At 48.1% G+C, this 16,187-nt stretch overlaps 1 protein-coding gene and 1 long non-coding RNA gene across 4 annotated transcripts in view; one reads left to right on the top strand and one right to left on the bottom strand.

Moving 5' to 3' along the window:
* Window positions 1-16,187, top strand: part of CHD3 (chromodomain helicase DNA binding protein 3) — a 59,935-nt gene that overhangs the window by 18,646 nt on the left and 25,102 nt on the right. Inside the window, exons 5-14 of one of the 3 annotated variants that reach the window (XM_035134441.3) lie at window positions 5,870-6,144; window positions 9,639-9,769; window positions 10,514-10,649; window positions 11,351-11,526; window positions 12,365-12,595; window positions 12,813-13,016; window positions 14,101-14,312; window positions 15,290-15,421; window positions 15,571-15,670; window positions 15,918-16,109. In XM_035134441.3, the coding sequence (XP_034990332.1) occupies window positions 5,870-6,144; window positions 9,639-9,769; window positions 10,514-10,649; window positions 11,351-11,526; window positions 12,365-12,595; window positions 12,813-13,016; window positions 14,101-14,312; window positions 15,290-15,421; window positions 15,571-15,670; window positions 15,918-16,109 (1,789 nt within the window). Of the gene's footprint in view, window positions 1-5,869; window positions 6,145-9,638; window positions 9,770-10,501; window positions 10,650-11,350; window positions 11,527-12,364; window positions 12,596-12,812; window positions 13,017-14,100; window positions 14,313-15,289; window positions 15,422-15,570; window positions 15,671-15,917; window positions 16,110-16,187 lie in introns of all 3 variants that reach the window. The other 2 variants (XM_035134442.3, XM_035134440.3) reach the window with 2 other exon arrangements.
* LOC148684144 (uncharacterized) lies at window positions 3,517-10,673 on the bottom strand. Its single transcript, XR_015946709.1, has 2 exons — window positions 10,550-10,673; window positions 3,517-4,176 (listed from the first exon to the last, which is right to left on the bottom strand). It is a non-coding gene; the product is annotated as an uncharacterized LOC148684144 (long non-coding RNA).

Below are 16,187 nucleotides of genomic sequence, written 5' to 3'. Positions count from 1 at the left end.
TGTGGGCTTCCGAGAGGCATCTGGTTGGTGCTGTAGGAGCAGCATGCTGGACTAGATCAGCCTTCGGTCTGATTCAACTTCAGGGCTTTTCTTATGTTCTTTTGTTGTTGTTGTTTAGTCGTATCTGACTCTTCATGACCCCATGGACCAGAGAACGCCAGGCACTCCTGTCTTCCACTGCCTCCCGCAGTTTGGTCAAACTCATGTTGGTAGCTTCGAGAACACTGTCCAACCATCTCGTCCTCTGTCGTCCCCTTCTCCTTGTGTCTTCCATCTTTCCCAGCACCAAGGTCTTTTCCAGAGAGTCATTTCTCTTCTCACGAGGTGGCCAAAGTATTGGAGCCTCAGCTTCAGGATCTATCCTTCCAGTGAGCACTCAGGGCTGATTTCCTTCAGAATGGATAGGTTTGATCTTCTTGCAGTCCATGAGACTCTCAAGAGTCTCCTCCAGCACCATAATCCAAAAGCATCAATTCTTCGGCGATCAGCCTACTTTATGATGTCACTAAATGAACAAATGCTTTGGGAGTGAAGGCCTTTGAGTAGTCTTGCCTTTTCTTATTCTTGTCTCTGGGAACTGCAGGAATGTGAATGGTTTGTTAAACTGAAGCAACAGATTGCTTTACTAGTTGGAGTAGTGAAATGGCAAAAAGGCAATGAGTGGGGAGGAGGAGGAGGAGACAAGAAAGCAAAAAACCTGTTTTTGTAGTGAGTGTGCTGTAGATAGCCTTTCTCAGCAAACAGTCTTGTTAAATGCAGGTACCGGAGCACCAGACAGCCCAGTATCTGCATCCACAGACTTGAGGGCTTATCTGGCTGTGAGCCTGTGACTCAATCCAGGCAAAGCTGAGTTCATGTCAGCTATAAGGCAGCTGCCAGTGGCCTTGGCAGGCCCCCGTATCTCCCTGCTTTGGCTTGGCGGGCTGAGGTGCATTCTGCCGCCAACAACTCTCTGTGACCAATGGCAGCAATCCGGCACCAACATTCACGAGATCTTGAGGCCACCTGGGCCTCGCCAGTTTAATCAAGTCAGTGATTTGTGCCAGGGGCTCAGGGGACAGGCTTGCCAGTGGGGCTTTTGGAGAGTAAAGCTCTCAGCCTGGCTCTAATTAGCTTTAAATTGTTTGGCACTCGCCTGTACCTGAGGCAGTTTGCCTTCTTCCCCTGCTGCTGCTGCTGGGATCAGCCAAGAGCTCCCTCAAGACCAACAAGATGGAGCTCCTGCTGGAAAGGCCCTTTGGAGCCCTTTCACATGTTCCTCATGGCTCCCCGAGGGCTTAAAGATCTGCTGTGCATTTGGGACATCTGTGTTCCTGAAATGCAGTGTATAATCAGGACTTCTAGAGGTCTCCATAGCTGCCATATGCTGTAGTATCTGGTGGTGTGCTATCCTTCAGTGTGCAGAGTGCTTTATTGTTCCTGGCACGTTTCTATCCTTGGCAGCAGCCCTGTGAAGTTATTCAGGCCTAGAGTGGAAGATTTGCTGAGGCCATCCAGCGACTCTCATAGCAGAGCCCCAGGGATTTGAAGCTGGGTCTCCCATTCATCTGAATCCAGCAATCTGTTCTCTATAGCATTGCTGGGGCAAGAATGGTGCTGCAGTACAAATGGTGCCTGCCAACCCACGGCTAACCCTGCTGTTTTCTAGAGCCGCCGTCCTCCCCTCCCCTCAGTCAACTATAGCATCTCCTAGCTAGTGATGTTGAAGAGTGAGCAAACAGAACGAAGGCCCTTTGCTTTGTGGCTGGGGCAAGATCACGGTTTACAACTCTTAAGAAAGGGATGGAGAGAAGTGAACAGCTTTCAAAGTGTGGACTGAAGCTTGAGACTGATATGGAGGGATAAAGAAGCAGCTTTAACCATCAAAATAAAAAGTGACATGATCACGGAAATGGAAAAGAAATATGAGTTTAGCACAGATATTCTGAAGAGTTGGAAAACTTGGGTGTTATCGCAGGTGGCTATTATTGGTGCTGCTTCTAAACAGGTTTTGTCCCTGGACAATCCAATTTCTCTGCAGGAGGAAGGATGAGATATAATCTGTAGTTTTTCCCAGCGTCGCGGTGATATGAGTCTGTCATGTTGCATCCATCTATCTTTGTATTGTGTTCTTTGTGTGTCTCTCCCCCCCTTCCCCTCTGCCCCTTGATCTGTTTTTAATATTCCACCTCTGTCTCTCACTGGATGTAGAATTGCTCCCATATAGTATCACAGTCCGAAAGAGTGACATTTGCTGGCCTTTTCTTTATCTTGTTGTACTTGTCTCTGCCTCCCCATTTCCCCCACTGCATTCTTTGTCAGTCTCACCACATGCGAGGCAAAGCAGGCCTGCTGCTGCTTTGTTTTATGCGGGCCTGTCTTTGTCTTAGAGCCCCGCCTATTTCTGGAAAGCATTTTGAAATGAAATAAATTCAGACTTTTTCCTCCCCTCTCCCTCCTCCTTTTCAAAGCAAGAGCTCATATTTCTTTAATAGCATCCCTTAATAGTCTGCAGTGCATTATGGGCCATGGTGACCATCAATAATTAAGAAGTCAAAATGAGATCATAGCACAGCTCTGTATAACAGCCTTCCTATTGGTTCAGTTCAGAAAATCCTCCATATCATGCTTTGGAGGGCGAGGAATATGAAATGGGCTTGCATGCTCTCTTCTCCATCTCTTTCTTCTCCTCTTGAGTCCCTCCTCCATTTCTAGGTCGCTCTAACCATAGTTTGCCATGACACCTGAATCAGACAAACGATGGTTAGGGATGAACTTCAAACTGGTGTGTAGCCTCACTTCAGATCATGGTTTAAAGGTTAGCCCTAGGCATAGATGGTTGAAGTTGTGGTTGCTCTGGCTTGAACAACCTGGAAGTGAAGGAGGGAAATTGGTGTGCAAGGATTGGGTGGCAGGGGTGGAAGAAAGGAGACTTGCAGCATTGTTTGAACTGATCAATTGTCAGTGACTTGCCGGGCTTTTTAGACTTGTCTCTGCAGCTACAAAGATGAGGATCAACCTCCTTGGATCATCCTTGTTCCAGGGGAACAAAAAAAGCTTGCAAGGAAAAAGGACCTTAGCAGATGCAAGCCAGGGAGATTTTTTCTATTGTTAGCCAAGATGAAACAAGATGACCTCTTGGCTCAAGAGGTTCTTAGGCCTTACATTTATGGGAGTGAATGATACCCAGCTACATTATGTGTGTAGCAAATGGCTGGGCTACCCCCATCGCCAGGAATATAGCATTACTCTCAAGTTGAAACCTGAAATTTTTCTATTGAGTGACATAACACAAAGCCCAGGGCATAAATTGATCTGGAGCTGTGCCCTGGTATGTGTGATACAATAATAAAGGGAAGCATTTCTCTGAGTAACTGGCAACCAGTCCCCTTCCCCACATACAGGTTAAGGGAACAGGAATTCTAGGAAGACTTGAGTTTTCACGCCTTTCTTCTGTTACTCCCACTGTGTGTGTGTGCGCATGCGTGCGCATGTATGTATTCGAAACAAAATAAAAAAATTCCTTCCAGCAGCACCTTAAAGACCAACTAAGTTTTTATTTTGGTATGAGCTTTCGTGTGCATGCACACTTCTTGTATGTATGTATGTATGTATGTATGTATGTATGTATGTATGTATGTAATAATGCCCTTCTGTAATCTTCCCATGCAAGTGAAGAAATTGGGATTTTGTACAGGTTTTAAGTATTTGAGGACTTCATTTTCAGAAGTCTAGCCTTTATGGCTGCATTCTTAGACTTGAATGTATGTGAAATCTCATGGATGGGTCAGGCTGAGTGGAGCATGATTTCAGGTGTTTTAGGCTCCAGGGTCTATGGATAGAAGCAGCAGGGATCCTGACAGAATTCGGGGCTTGAGCACGATCATGGGTCAGGGTTTGCTGTGCTAGAAATTAACCCCTTTAGAATCTTGTGCATGGCTTTCCCTGTCAGATGGATGAAGGCTTGTATTTATGCCCATTGCACAAGGGCTGTGAATGTCAGCCTGCCAAAATCCCAGAGGTCCTTGTACACTCGAGCCCCAGTTGGTTCAAATGTCGGCATGCTGGTTACGAGCGCTTTGTGTTGACAGCAGATGAAGTGCTGAGGCTGGTTGAGGGCAGAGAGATCAAGAAGATGCAGCATCTACAGCGAGGATTATTGCAGATGATGGATGTCTTGTGCTCCAGGGTTCTTGGCTGCAGGGATAGAGGGATGAAGGAGGAGAGGAGGTCAGAGCTATCGCCTCCAGCCCTGTACGGCAACATGGTGCTTTGTTTCTGTGAGTGTGGTGTTGGCCTCTATTGGATTAAACAGAGCATTGGCCTGTTCCGGTTTGGCTGTTCTTGTCTTCCCTTGAGACAGATAAGAGCCAAAAGGAGCAAGCAACTGTAATCCTTGCCTTGCTGGGCTATGAGGTTAGCTCAGGGGAGGGGCAAGCTGGGGTGATTTATCTGTTTATGTTTGCTCTATGGAATAGGCTGCTTCTATGTTGGACTGATCCTGTAGTTCAACAGGATGCCTCCAGGTAATGGTAATAATAATAATAATAATAATAATAATAATAATAATAATAATTTATTATTTATACCCCGCCCACTCTGGGCGGCTTCCAACAGAAATATTAAAATACAATAATTTATTAAACATTAAAAGCTTAGCTTCAGACGTCCTCTTAGCTTCACTTGTTTTGTGGAACATTAATAACTTTTAGACCTGGAAGGAGCTGCTTTTATTTTTTGCCTTAGATCCCAAATACATTAGGCCACTTCTGAAATATTCCATTCATGTGCTGATTTTGGGAATTTCATTCTGGATTGTTGCTCAGAACCACACACACATGTAAGCATCTCCTCGGTGTAAAGCAGGCATCCCCAAACTGCGGCCCTCCAAATGTTTTGGCCTACAACTCCCATGATCCCTAGCTAACAGGGCCAGTGGTCGGGGAAGATGGGAATTGTAGTCCAAAACATCTGGAGGGCCGAAGTTTGGGGATGCCTGGTGTAAAGAAACCCCAACCCACCAGAATAAAACCACAAATACTTCCATTTCTGTTTTAAAAGGAGCTAGATCTTTAGCTCTTCCTCCACTAAGGAAGTGATTTGAGAATTTTAACACTTCTGATACCTTGGCTCCTTCTGAAGCCTAATCTAAACTCATCAAGGCCCAGTTGATGGCCTTATTAGGGGGGGGGGAGGTTCAATTGCTTCTGGATTCTATAAGGTGCTCCAGGTGCTGTACAGTTGCTCAGTCCTCTCTCTAATCCCAGGATTTATTTCACATAAATTAAAAAATGTCTGTTTCAAAATCATACAAAATCATTAACTGGTGTGAGGATTTCCAGGTTTTATGCTTTAGCTTCAAGTGGGATAAGGCAACCAAAATAATCAGCAGGAAAAACAGAAAAAACAAACAAAATGATCAGCAGGCTGGAGCAACTTCTGTGTGAGGAAAGGTTGCAACATTTGGGACTTGTTCCTTTAGAAACAAGGCTTGCAAAGTGGGCAACACACATGATAGTGGTACTGGGTTCTTTCTATTCAGATAATTCCCCCCCTCCCCCGTTAGACCCACTGATATTAATGGACCTAAGTTAGTCATGGCCATTTATTTTGGAGAGTCTATGCTGAATAAAAATTGGTTGAATACAACTCCATTGTGCATAGTCATGCATAGTATGGAGAAGGTGTAGCATAGGGAGGTGTTTTTCTCCTTCTCTCATGAGTCTAGAACTTGGGGTCATCAAAAATAGTAGCAAGTTTATGTGGGGAAGAGTGCTGAGTGCAAGGGCATCAAATCTTCTTTAGCATTTCTTTGCTAGGCTCTGAAAGGGATGGTGTTGGGTTTTCACACTTCAGCTTACATTGCTGTTTCATTTCCCTTTCTTCCTAGGCCTCTTATTGCCAAAAAGAACCCCAAGATTCCGATGTCTAAAATGATGACTATCATGGGAGCTAAATGGCGGGAGTTCAGTGCCAACAACCCCTTCAAAGGGTCGACAGCAGCTGTGGCAGCAGCAGCTGCCGCTGCAGCAGCTGCAGTAGCTGAGCAGGTGTCGGCTGCAGTGTCGGCTGTCACTGCTTCACCTGAGCCACAACCGCCACTACCGCTGCAGCCTCCTCCTCAGCCTCCTCCAATCCGCAAAGCCAAAACCAAAGAAGGCAAAGGTGAGTAGCAGGAGACCTCAGGCCTTGCAGAAGTATGTGTGTGCACCCGTGTGTGCGGCGCGCATTAGACAAAGCTGTTGGCTCGATCTGTCCAACTTTCCTTTGCTGTGGAAGCCAGACCTCTCCAATGTTTTGACACTGGAGCTTTGGAGAGTGGTGGTGGGCTAGTAGGATACAACGTGCGTGTCTGCCACCGAGTGGCATTAAGTTTGTCACACCAATAACATAAAGAGCCAAGATGTCGGATCTTGTGCCTAGAGCTGTGGGGCTGGTTCTTTCCCCCTGGACCCAGAGATCTTGGCTCCCAGCAATCCATACACCAGCACACCGGGACTCCACTCTTCTCCCAAAGTACCAACTTTAAGCCCTCTAGTTCCCCACACCCAATTACAGCCTCACTTCTCTGTCCAGTGGAAGGAAGGCACCCACAAGCAAGCAGGCTCCTACTGCTACCCAGCAGAGGCAGGATCATGTGACACCAAACCAGAAGGACTTTGCTGACTCAGGGATGTTCCACTTCAGCTCCTTTCCTACCTTGCCCAGGTTAACAGCAGCTGTTCTGTTTCTATGGTGATTGTTTTTTACCACAGCTTTTAACCTTGACATTCTACTATTTTTTCCTCAGATTTCTCAGCTTTCATGCTCGCATGCTCTTCTCTCTGGCTTTACACATAAAAAAATTACAAAAACTGTTGCTTCCTTATCTTTCATCGCTTCCTCTTTTCCCTCCCTTTGTTTTTCTGCTGCCTGGTCACAGCACCAGTAGGCAAAGATCAGTCTTGCAAGGACATCAACAGAAATAAAGGAGGATTGGTTAGATTGGTGAGAAGGTTAAAAAGTGCTGCCGATAGCACTGTTTCTCTCACTGCCTGGGTGGCTGCTGCAGGGCACCCCACAGTGGATTCCCAAGGAGGGTCATCAGTGGAAGCAGACAGCATTACTGGTAGTGCCCTGAGTGCCCTTCTAGCAGAGCACAAAAAAGCAGTATTGCTAGCTCAGAAACCACTGTCTATTACCAGCTGTTGTTGCCACTCTGGTCTCCTGACTGTCTCCAGAGATAAAAATCTGCTTTGGGGCAGCACAGTGAGGTATGAGTGGGCCTCCTTATGCAGGAGGACTGCTGGAATGATAACGTTTCCCCCCTTGAGGAACAAGTGATGCCATTTTCTGATCTTGCTGCTGAGGGGGGGGGGTCATGTAGCAGCAGCAATTTCCAGGGGGTCTACTCCACCCATAAGAATGGCAAAGAACATACAGGATTCCAGCTTCTGCTTTTCTCTGCTGCTCAATCCAAGAGTTCCTCAGTGAAGATTATACTGCACTGGTTGCGCTGCATGGCTGATGGCACTGCGTCCACTACTGTAGCAGCTTCTGGTGGCACTTCCTTGGTTCAAGTATCTACGCTGGATCTAACACAGCAGGCTGTAGCTGAGGAATGTACACAATAGCTAGGGACCCTGAGCTAGTGCTTGAGAGGGAAGCTGTGGCACCACTGCTCACCTCACCATCAGCCCTCCTCCAACTCTTCTTTGGCTTCCATTCCTTCTAAGCTCAAATCAGCAGTTAAGGATCCCAAGCACATTGATGGGCAGATATCTGATGGCCGTAAAATTGCTAGGGGTTCCAGATCATAAAATACTTAGGGAGTATAATCATAATTATACATAATTATACCATAATAACCAGGTCATAAAATACTTAGGGAAAGGAAAGGTGCATCCAGCTGCGGGGGGTGGGGGGCATTATTCAGAGGATTGCAGGAAAATAGACTAACAGACAAACTTCTATGAGTCCCAGAGATTAAGGAGAATGGAGTGAGGATCACCTGCCTGAGGATGGCCTGTCTTTATTGCTAAGCACTTACTCCCTAAGTGCCCTGAGATTGCAGGACCCAACCTCAGAACATGTGCAGCAGATCTCTAGGGCAGCAGTGTTCTTTTGTTTTTTGTTTTAAGCACAAACTTGCTGTCGAGCAAACCCGTTTCCCTCCCCTTTTTCTAATGCCATCAAAGAGGAGTGGGTGGCTCTCCTACAGACCAGGAGGGACATTAGTGTGACTCAACATTTTTATTCTCTACCACAGCTGATCATGGAGCACCTGCGTTGACAGGTGGCAGCCCTGTCCTCAGTACTGTCCTGGCCAGATCATGTTCCCAAGGCACTCATGAAGGAGCTGTTTGAGCTTCTATGTCTGAAGCGCCTCTTCTGAAGGTGCTCTCCCATGTGATGATCACATTATCACAGTATGCCTCTAAATGACAGGCTCAGGTGTATACGCCTCTTGTGTATTGTAGAAAAGGGCAGAGTGATTTCAAGACTAGACTCATCCTTTATCCCTAAAGTTAATTCCTTGTCCCATCACTCTCAGGAGCTAATCCTGCCTTTCTTTGACCTTAACCCTTCTGAAGAAGGCTTGGTACAAGCTAGACATGTGCAAGGCACTAAAATCCATTTCAGAAGCACTGTGCCCTTCAGGCACTCAGATTGCCTCTGTATTTCCTTTAATCCTTCTAACCTAGGCCAAAACATGCCTAAGATGTCTCTGATTAGATGGATCAGTGCATGTATATTGCTAGTTCTTGAGGCACAAAGCTTGCCTACACTGTTTAAAATCACGTTGCTCTACCAGGGCGGCCTGGTATCACTGCAGCTTTTTCTACCAATGCTTAATAATAAAGAGATGAAGGTGGGTGATTTACTTTTCATCGCATATTGCAGGATGCATACCTATGCTTTGACAGAGGTAGCATTTGATAGGAGTGTGCTGCAACATGTACTGCTGCTGTCTTAGATATCCAGCCCTCCTGTAAGAGGGGTTAAGTCCCATATTGGGATGCCTGCCTCCCAATGGACACAGAATGGAACCTTGCTCCCTTATTGTGAATGGCTGCCCTGGCCCAGTGTGACCAGAGGCATCCAGCCCTGCTCTTCTTCAGGTTGTTGGGTACCAACTGGCACACGGGGGCTTTGACTATAATTGTCCACCTGTGCCAGATGTGGAGACTCTGTTATTTCTGTTTTCCTAATACTCCTTTTTCCTCTAGTTTCTTAATGCACACACAATGCAATCAGCTTGTTAAGGAATTGGAACTGAGGCTCCTGAGCCAGCAAAATGTTTCATTTTTGTGTCACCTGATCCTGCCTGCTTTAGGTGGTGGTAAGTAGGAGTCCATTCATATAAAGATGCCACCTTCACACTTGACCAGGATAGACCTTCATGGTAAGCAACCAACATCCCATTCTTTCTGAGAGGAGTGGTGTAGAAGAGGACAGCAGCCAGGACATTTGGCTTCTCAGCATCTGGTAGGGGGAATCTCTTGCCAAGCTCCGCCATCTGTTTGCTGCTTTGTAGCTTCACGAGAGCCAACGTCTTCACCCCAAACGCCTATCTATTTGCTCTTCAAATGTGTGTGCAGGGGGTGGGGGGGAGACAAGAGAGCACTGAACACATTCATATGACAGCTTGCTTATTTATTTGTTTATTTAAACAAAAGGTCCAGGCCACAAGAAGCGGAGCAAGAGTCCTCGCATCCCAGAGATGAAGAGGAAGATGAAGGGGAAGAAGATGGCACCTCTGAAGATCAAGCTGGGCATGATTGGGGGCAAGCGCAAAAAGAGCAGCTCAGTAAGACCCTCTCCTTGTCCACTGTGTGTGAATGCGGAGATTGAGTGAAAAGTGATGTGCGGGTGGGCATTGTTTCTATTTGTTTGGCATTTTTGGACTGAAGAACTGTGCAGTTTTAAAAGAAGACTTCACAGCTACCTGCTAAAATCGGATTTCTGTGACCTGTTTTTGTTATGCAAATGCAGCTCATTTGCATCCCTTTGGCTCTTTTGCTTGCTTTATTGTGCTTGTGCTAGTCATGGGGAGGGTTCTTGGACTGACCTTCTTTGCTGCCCTTCTAGCTTTTGAGATTTCACCAGGTGCTGCCATAGCCTGCACAATGTTTAGCTTGCCTTTGAAGCCATCCTGCCCCACCACAGGCATAAGATTTTTCTTATGGGCTATGGTAGGAAACCAGGCTAGACTTGGAGTTTGCATGGTATGACTGGAGGTATGCTTGTTTGCTTATAAAATCACTTCTGTTTTCTTCTTGCCCCCTCACCTTTACCTTATAACTGTATTAAGTGGTGCTGTATTCTCCCTGCTCCCCCCCCCCCCCGGCCTTAACTGAGGAGGACTGGATGGCAAGCCACCTCCTTTTTCTTCTTGCTTGCTCCTTGGGGCAGATACTAACCTCAGGTGCCAAGCCCGTCTCCCCCACCTCCCAGCAACCATTTCCTCTCTCCCCATTCCCCCTTACTTCTGCTTCTGTATAGGCCTTTCCTAATGGAGGGCTGCTCCGGTTATGTACAGCATTTGTTTCAGAGTGATGAAGCGGGAGAGCCAGAGGAAGAATCTGACCTTGACAACTCCAGTGTTCACAGCTCCTCGGTGCGTTCTGACAACTCAGGGCGGGTGAAGAAACTCAAGCGGGGTAGACCTGGAAGGAAGAAGAAAAAAGGTGAGTGTGGGTTGTAGGTTAGAGCATGGCAGTTAGGTAAACAAACTCATTTCCTGGTTACAGGATAGATGCAGCTATCAATCACTCCTAACCCTGATGGTTGTGTTCTGCTTCCATGGTCAGAGGCAATAAGCTTCTGAAAACCAGTTGATGAAAACTGCAGTTGGGCAGAGTGCTGTTGTACTCGTGTCCTCCTTGCAGGCATCTGGCTGGTCACTGCAACAACAGGATGCTGAACTAGATGGGCCACTAGCCTGAGTTCTTTGGGGTTAGAAAAAGACGATCCTACTAGATTTCCCTGTAAAAAGAACGACAGAAGGGGCAAATACTTGCTTTCTCACTCAGCCGCCAGGGCAGAAGGGCCGTTTTTCAAGTTACCTGTTTGTGGTAACTTGGAATTCTGGGAATTCTGGGAAGTTTCAGCCACGCCTCCTTCCCACTGGTTTGTGTCATTCACAGGCCCCCATAGCCCTGGAGAGAAGTTTCCATTCAACCCACCTTTCATTGTGCTAATCACCCAGCCTCTTCTCCCTTCAGTTGCTGCTTTTCAGTTCCATCCCCTTTTGGGGATGAGCGGTAAATGCAATCTGTTGAATACCCCATAGTTTCTAAGGGAGGAAGATGGATGACTCCCAAGGTTGTACATAGCTCAGGTGCCTTCATGCCATATTCTGGTTTCTCCCCACTTCCTGGCCCTGCAGTTGCTGGTGAAGAAGAGGCAGACGGCTACGAGACAGACCACCAAGACTACTGTGAGGTGTGTCAGCAGGGCGGGGAGATCATCCTCTGCGATTCATGTCCCAGAGCTTATCACCTGGTGTGCCTGGATCCGGAGCTAGACAAGGCCCCCGAGGGCAAATGGAGCTGCCCCCACTGTGTAAGCTGCTCACCTTTCTTCCTTGTTCTCTGCACACTAGCACCTCCCACCCCATGTCTCCCCCATTTCCAGGGAAGGAGCTTGCCTGTTGTAGCCCTTGCTCTGGTGCCGTTCCCGCTTAGGAGTCCAGGATGCTGTGCTAAAATATATATTAAAAAACCCAAAATATTCAAGCTCTGAAATTTCAGATTCTGTAGCTCGAATAGATTGTGCAAAAAACAATGAACTTGCACTTACTAGTTCACCTTCTGAGTGCAAAACAGTCCTTCCCCCCCCCCTTTGTTTTAAATTAGTGCTTGGGTTAGGGATGGTGGGAAAAGAGGGACTTTGGGGGGTGCTGTGTGCATAGGGACAAGGAGGCAGGGGCTGGGGTTCAGTGGAAGGACTCTGATTGGTCCATTCAGATGCCTTGTGGTATCAAAACCCTGGCATATTCTTGTACCACAGAGACTAATGCAATTGAAGTGGAGATTCTTGCTTTTTTGATGCTATACTAGGAACCCAGATCCTGCTATTATTGGCTGCAAGGATCTGGATCTCTTTGAAAAATCATATTAAAAAATATTTAGCACATGTGCTGCTGAAGCTAGTACCTAAATTAATTTTTGAGAGCTACTCTGGGTCTTTTAAAGCTGTGACTCTTCAACATACTTAATTTTCCTTTGCCTAGAATTCAGGCTGTGTAGAAACAGACACCCATGAGTCTAAAATTCATCAGAATAGTAGCTGGATAGGCTCTGGCTTCTGCTGTTTGCAGCTCCAAGTGCTCCTACTTGCATGACGCCTATATCATAATCCAGCTCTCTCTCTCTGGGTCTGTCGTGCCCCTCGCCTGCAGGAAAAAGAAGGGGTGCAGTGGGAGCCAAAGGAGGAGGAAGAAGAGTACGAAGGGGAGCTGGACGATGTTGAGAAGGAGGAGGAGGACGATCACATGGAATACTGCCGCGTCTGTAAGGACGGGGGCGAGCTCTTGTGTTGTGATGCTTGCATCTCATCCTACCATATCCACTGCCTCAACCCGCCGCTTCCTGAGATCCCTAATGGGGAATGGCTGTGTCCCCGTTGCACGGTGAGGGCGCTGGGAGAGAGGGGATCCTGCTGGATTTCGGGGTGGGGGAGGAGTGGCTGTGCTGTGAGAAGAGAGTAAGAGAGAGAGACCAGCCAATGCATTTACTTGGCAGCAAGGCTCACCGGTTACATAAAGGGTTGCCTCCTGGGCAAGAGGTTTTGGTGGGTGGCCAGACAGACTCCCTGTGTCTCTGACACCTTCTCTTTCCCATCCCCAGTGTCCCATGCTAAAGGGACGGGTACAAAAAATCATGCACTGGCGATGGGGGGAGCCTCCGACACCAGTCGCTGTCATCCTGCCACCCGATGCCAACCCAGACGACCCACCACCCAAGTCTCTGCAGGGGCGTTCCGAGCGCGAATTCTTCGTCAAGTGGGTTGGGCTGTCCTATTGGCACTGCTCCTGGATAAAGGAATTGCAGGTACAATTTTGACTAAACTTGGGGCTGAGGCAGCTCTGCCTTCGAACAAAACTCATGTGTCATCAGAGAGTGCGGGGCCCCAAAACTGGAAATGAATGGTGGGATGGCAGTGCTTGTCAACAGCATATAGGGAGAGCTTGGAGTGTCTGGGCATTTGGAACCCCCACCCCCAGCATCATTCAGTCTTTGGGCAGCTTGATTCTGTTCTTTGCCCTGCCTTTGTTCTTTGGCATAAACTTAAATCAGTGTAAGCGCAACCGTGGGCTGGGGTGAACTTCTTCATTCCCTCTCTTCTGCCCCCAAGGACTGCCACCTCTCCCTGGCACCTCTTGTTTGGGGAGGCTCCCAGCGCTCCAGCAGTGTTATTCTGATGTTGCTCTCTGGGCACGGGCAGCCAGGAAAGGTGCATTGACGATGATGAGGCAAGGAGGAGGAGAGGCATCATGGCCCAGAAACTCTGATGTGACCCCTCACATTGCCTATTAGGCAGCCTGTGTAGTAGAGCTGGGAAATATCTTGGAGAATCACTGCCAGCCTGACTGTGCTAAAACCACTTTGGTTTGAAAGGTTGTATTATTAGAATAGGAGAGCAGCAGCAGCAGCAACCCATGTCTGTCAATGCCAATGATAGCCAGAAGTCCAATCTCTATGTCCCACCTACTTCTAATGATTGGATGCTGAGCAAAGGAATCACCATCATCAGGGTGCCCTGTGTGTGAGCTTCCTGCAGGCATGTTACTGGCCTCATCAGAACCATGTGTGCTGTTGCTCTTGACCCATCATGGCAGAGGCTAGATCAGGCATCCCCAAACTGCGGCCCTCCAGATGTTTTGGCCTACAACTCCCATGATCCCTAGCTAACAGGACCAGTGGTCAGGGATGATGGGAATTGTAGTCCAAAACATCTGGAGGGCCGAAGTTTGGGAATGCCTGGGCTAGATGGTCACTGATCAGGGGTGTGGTCACAGTGGGTTTTCTGTTTCAGCTTTTAATTCAAATCCTTATAGTTCTCATTCCCTTCTACTCGGTTTCTCACCTTTCTTTTTTCTTCCCTTTCTCTGCCCCCTCCCCCCACAAATCCCAGCTTGAGATTTTCCACCTGGTGATGTACAGGAATTACCAACGAAAGAATGACATGGATGAGCCCCCGCTGCTTGACTACGGTTCTGGTGATGACGATGGGAAGAGTGAGAAGAGGAAGAACAAGGATCCTTTCTATGCCGAGATGGAGGAGAAATACTACCGCTATGGCATCAAGCCTGACTGGATGACCATCCACCGTGTTATAAACCATAGGTCAGCTTGTGTGTGTGTGTGTGTGTGTGTGTGTGTGTGTGTGTGTGTGTGCACGCTTGTGTGCGCATACTTCATCCCCTATCTCAATGATGCCATGACTCAAGGGTGGTGAACCTGCAGCCCTCGGGGGTGTCCCACTAAACCACTGCAGGTAGTCAACAGGCATTGGCAAAATTGAGGTCCTCTTCTCTGCAAAGGCAACTCTTGCTAGAAGGTCTTCCTGATCAGGAAACAGGAAGGCATACTCCGTCCTCTTTCCTGAGCATTAAGACCTCCTGCCAACAGCACAGCACAGGAAGGAGGAACCTTTGTAAGGTCAACCGGTGGGGCTTTCTTCCCCATCACAATGCTGGCTTGAACCTCTTTCCTCTCCTCTCACCCCAGCACTGCAATGAGGATAAGTGTCATGCATACATCCTAGTGCGGTCTGTGCCAGCATATGTGATCTGCAAGTGTTTGGTTTGTGTACACTGCATATCCGGCAAGCATGTGTGTGTGTGTGGTGTGCATGCATGCAGCCCTCGGACAATGGTCAGTTTTGAATGTGGCCCCTGGACCCGGGAAGGTTTAGCCGCTTGTACCATAGCCCACGACCAGTGCACTGTTAGTCCTGATGAGACCTAGGGGTGTGTTAGATACATTGCAGAGGGCATTAGTGGAGAGTAATTGAGGTATAGGTGTTGGTAGCCTGGCCACTCCTGGGAAGCCCACCTTTCTTTCAACGTTATTTATTCCGCAAGTTTCTGAAGAATAAAATGGATTTGAACATGACCTTTGTGTGTTTCTCCAAGAGAATCCTTCTAAATGATTTCCATATCTTCATGATATTCACTGGCTTAGCCATGGTGGCCTTTGTTGACTTAATCCCGTCAGATGCCTTTCGGTGAAACAGAGTAAGCAAACCCAGTTTGTGTGTTTTGCTTTCTTTCTGCTTCTTTCTCTCTTTTCTCTTTGTGCCGTGAATTTACTGCATGCAGCATTGACAAAAAGGGAAACTACCACTACCTGGTGAAATGGCGAGACCTTTCTTACGACCAGTCCACGTGGGAGGAGGATGAGATGTCAATTCCAGAGTACGAGTACCACAAGCAGGCCTATTGGTTTCACAGGTGAGGAAACCATGAGGGTGGCGGTGGGGAGGGAGGCGCTGAGCAGGGCAGGATTGAGCCACCTGGCCCAATGCACCCTGGGCCATTCCTGAGATTCCTGAGTGAGACACAATGGGGCCCTCCTCTCTCTCTACCCCCTCACTCTCTAGAGAGCTGATAATGGGTGAAGACCCTGCCCAGCCCAGGAAGTACAAGAAGAAGAAGAAGGAGCTGACGTCGGAGGACCCGCCAAACTCCCCCACCAATGATGTAAGCTCTGGGGTGGTGGCTAGCAGTGCGGCCACTTCTCTGTGGTGCTAGGCGCCCTTGGCGGTGCAGCACTAGGCTGGGAAGGGAGTGCAGCCTGACAAAGAGGAAAGCTCTGTGCATCTGATGGGCCCAAGACTTTTTAAATGGGGATCACTGCAGGGGTGGTGTCCAGAAGGGAGCGAGCCTCTGTCCGTGTGCGTGCATGGCTCTCACCTCTCTGCTTCTCTCTCTCCGGACATCCTTGCAGCCCACGGTGAAGTATGACAGCCAGCCACGCTTCATCACGTCCACAGGGGGCACGCTGCACATGTATCAGCTGGAAGGCCTGAACTGGCTGCGGTTCTCCTGGGCCCAGGGCACAGACACGATCCTGGCGGATGAGATGGGCCTCGGCAAGACGATCCAGACCATTGTCTTCTTGTACTCGCTGTACAAGGAGGTAAGCTAGGAGTGGTGGCCTGGGCATGTTCGCTCTCTTTTCTGTTGTCCGAAGTATGTGAGTCTCTCCCCCCCCCAC

The sequence above is a fragment of the Zootoca vivipara genome, chromosome 12, assembly GCF_965207765.1.
Source record: "Zootoca vivipara chromosome 12, rZooViv2.hap1.1, whole genome shotgun sequence".
NCBI lineage: Eukaryota > Metazoa > Chordata > Lepidosauria > Squamata > Lacertidae > Zootoca > Zootoca vivipara.
Note: the sequence above shows the minus strand (reverse complement) of the source record. Positions and strands in the feature narration are given on the sequence as shown.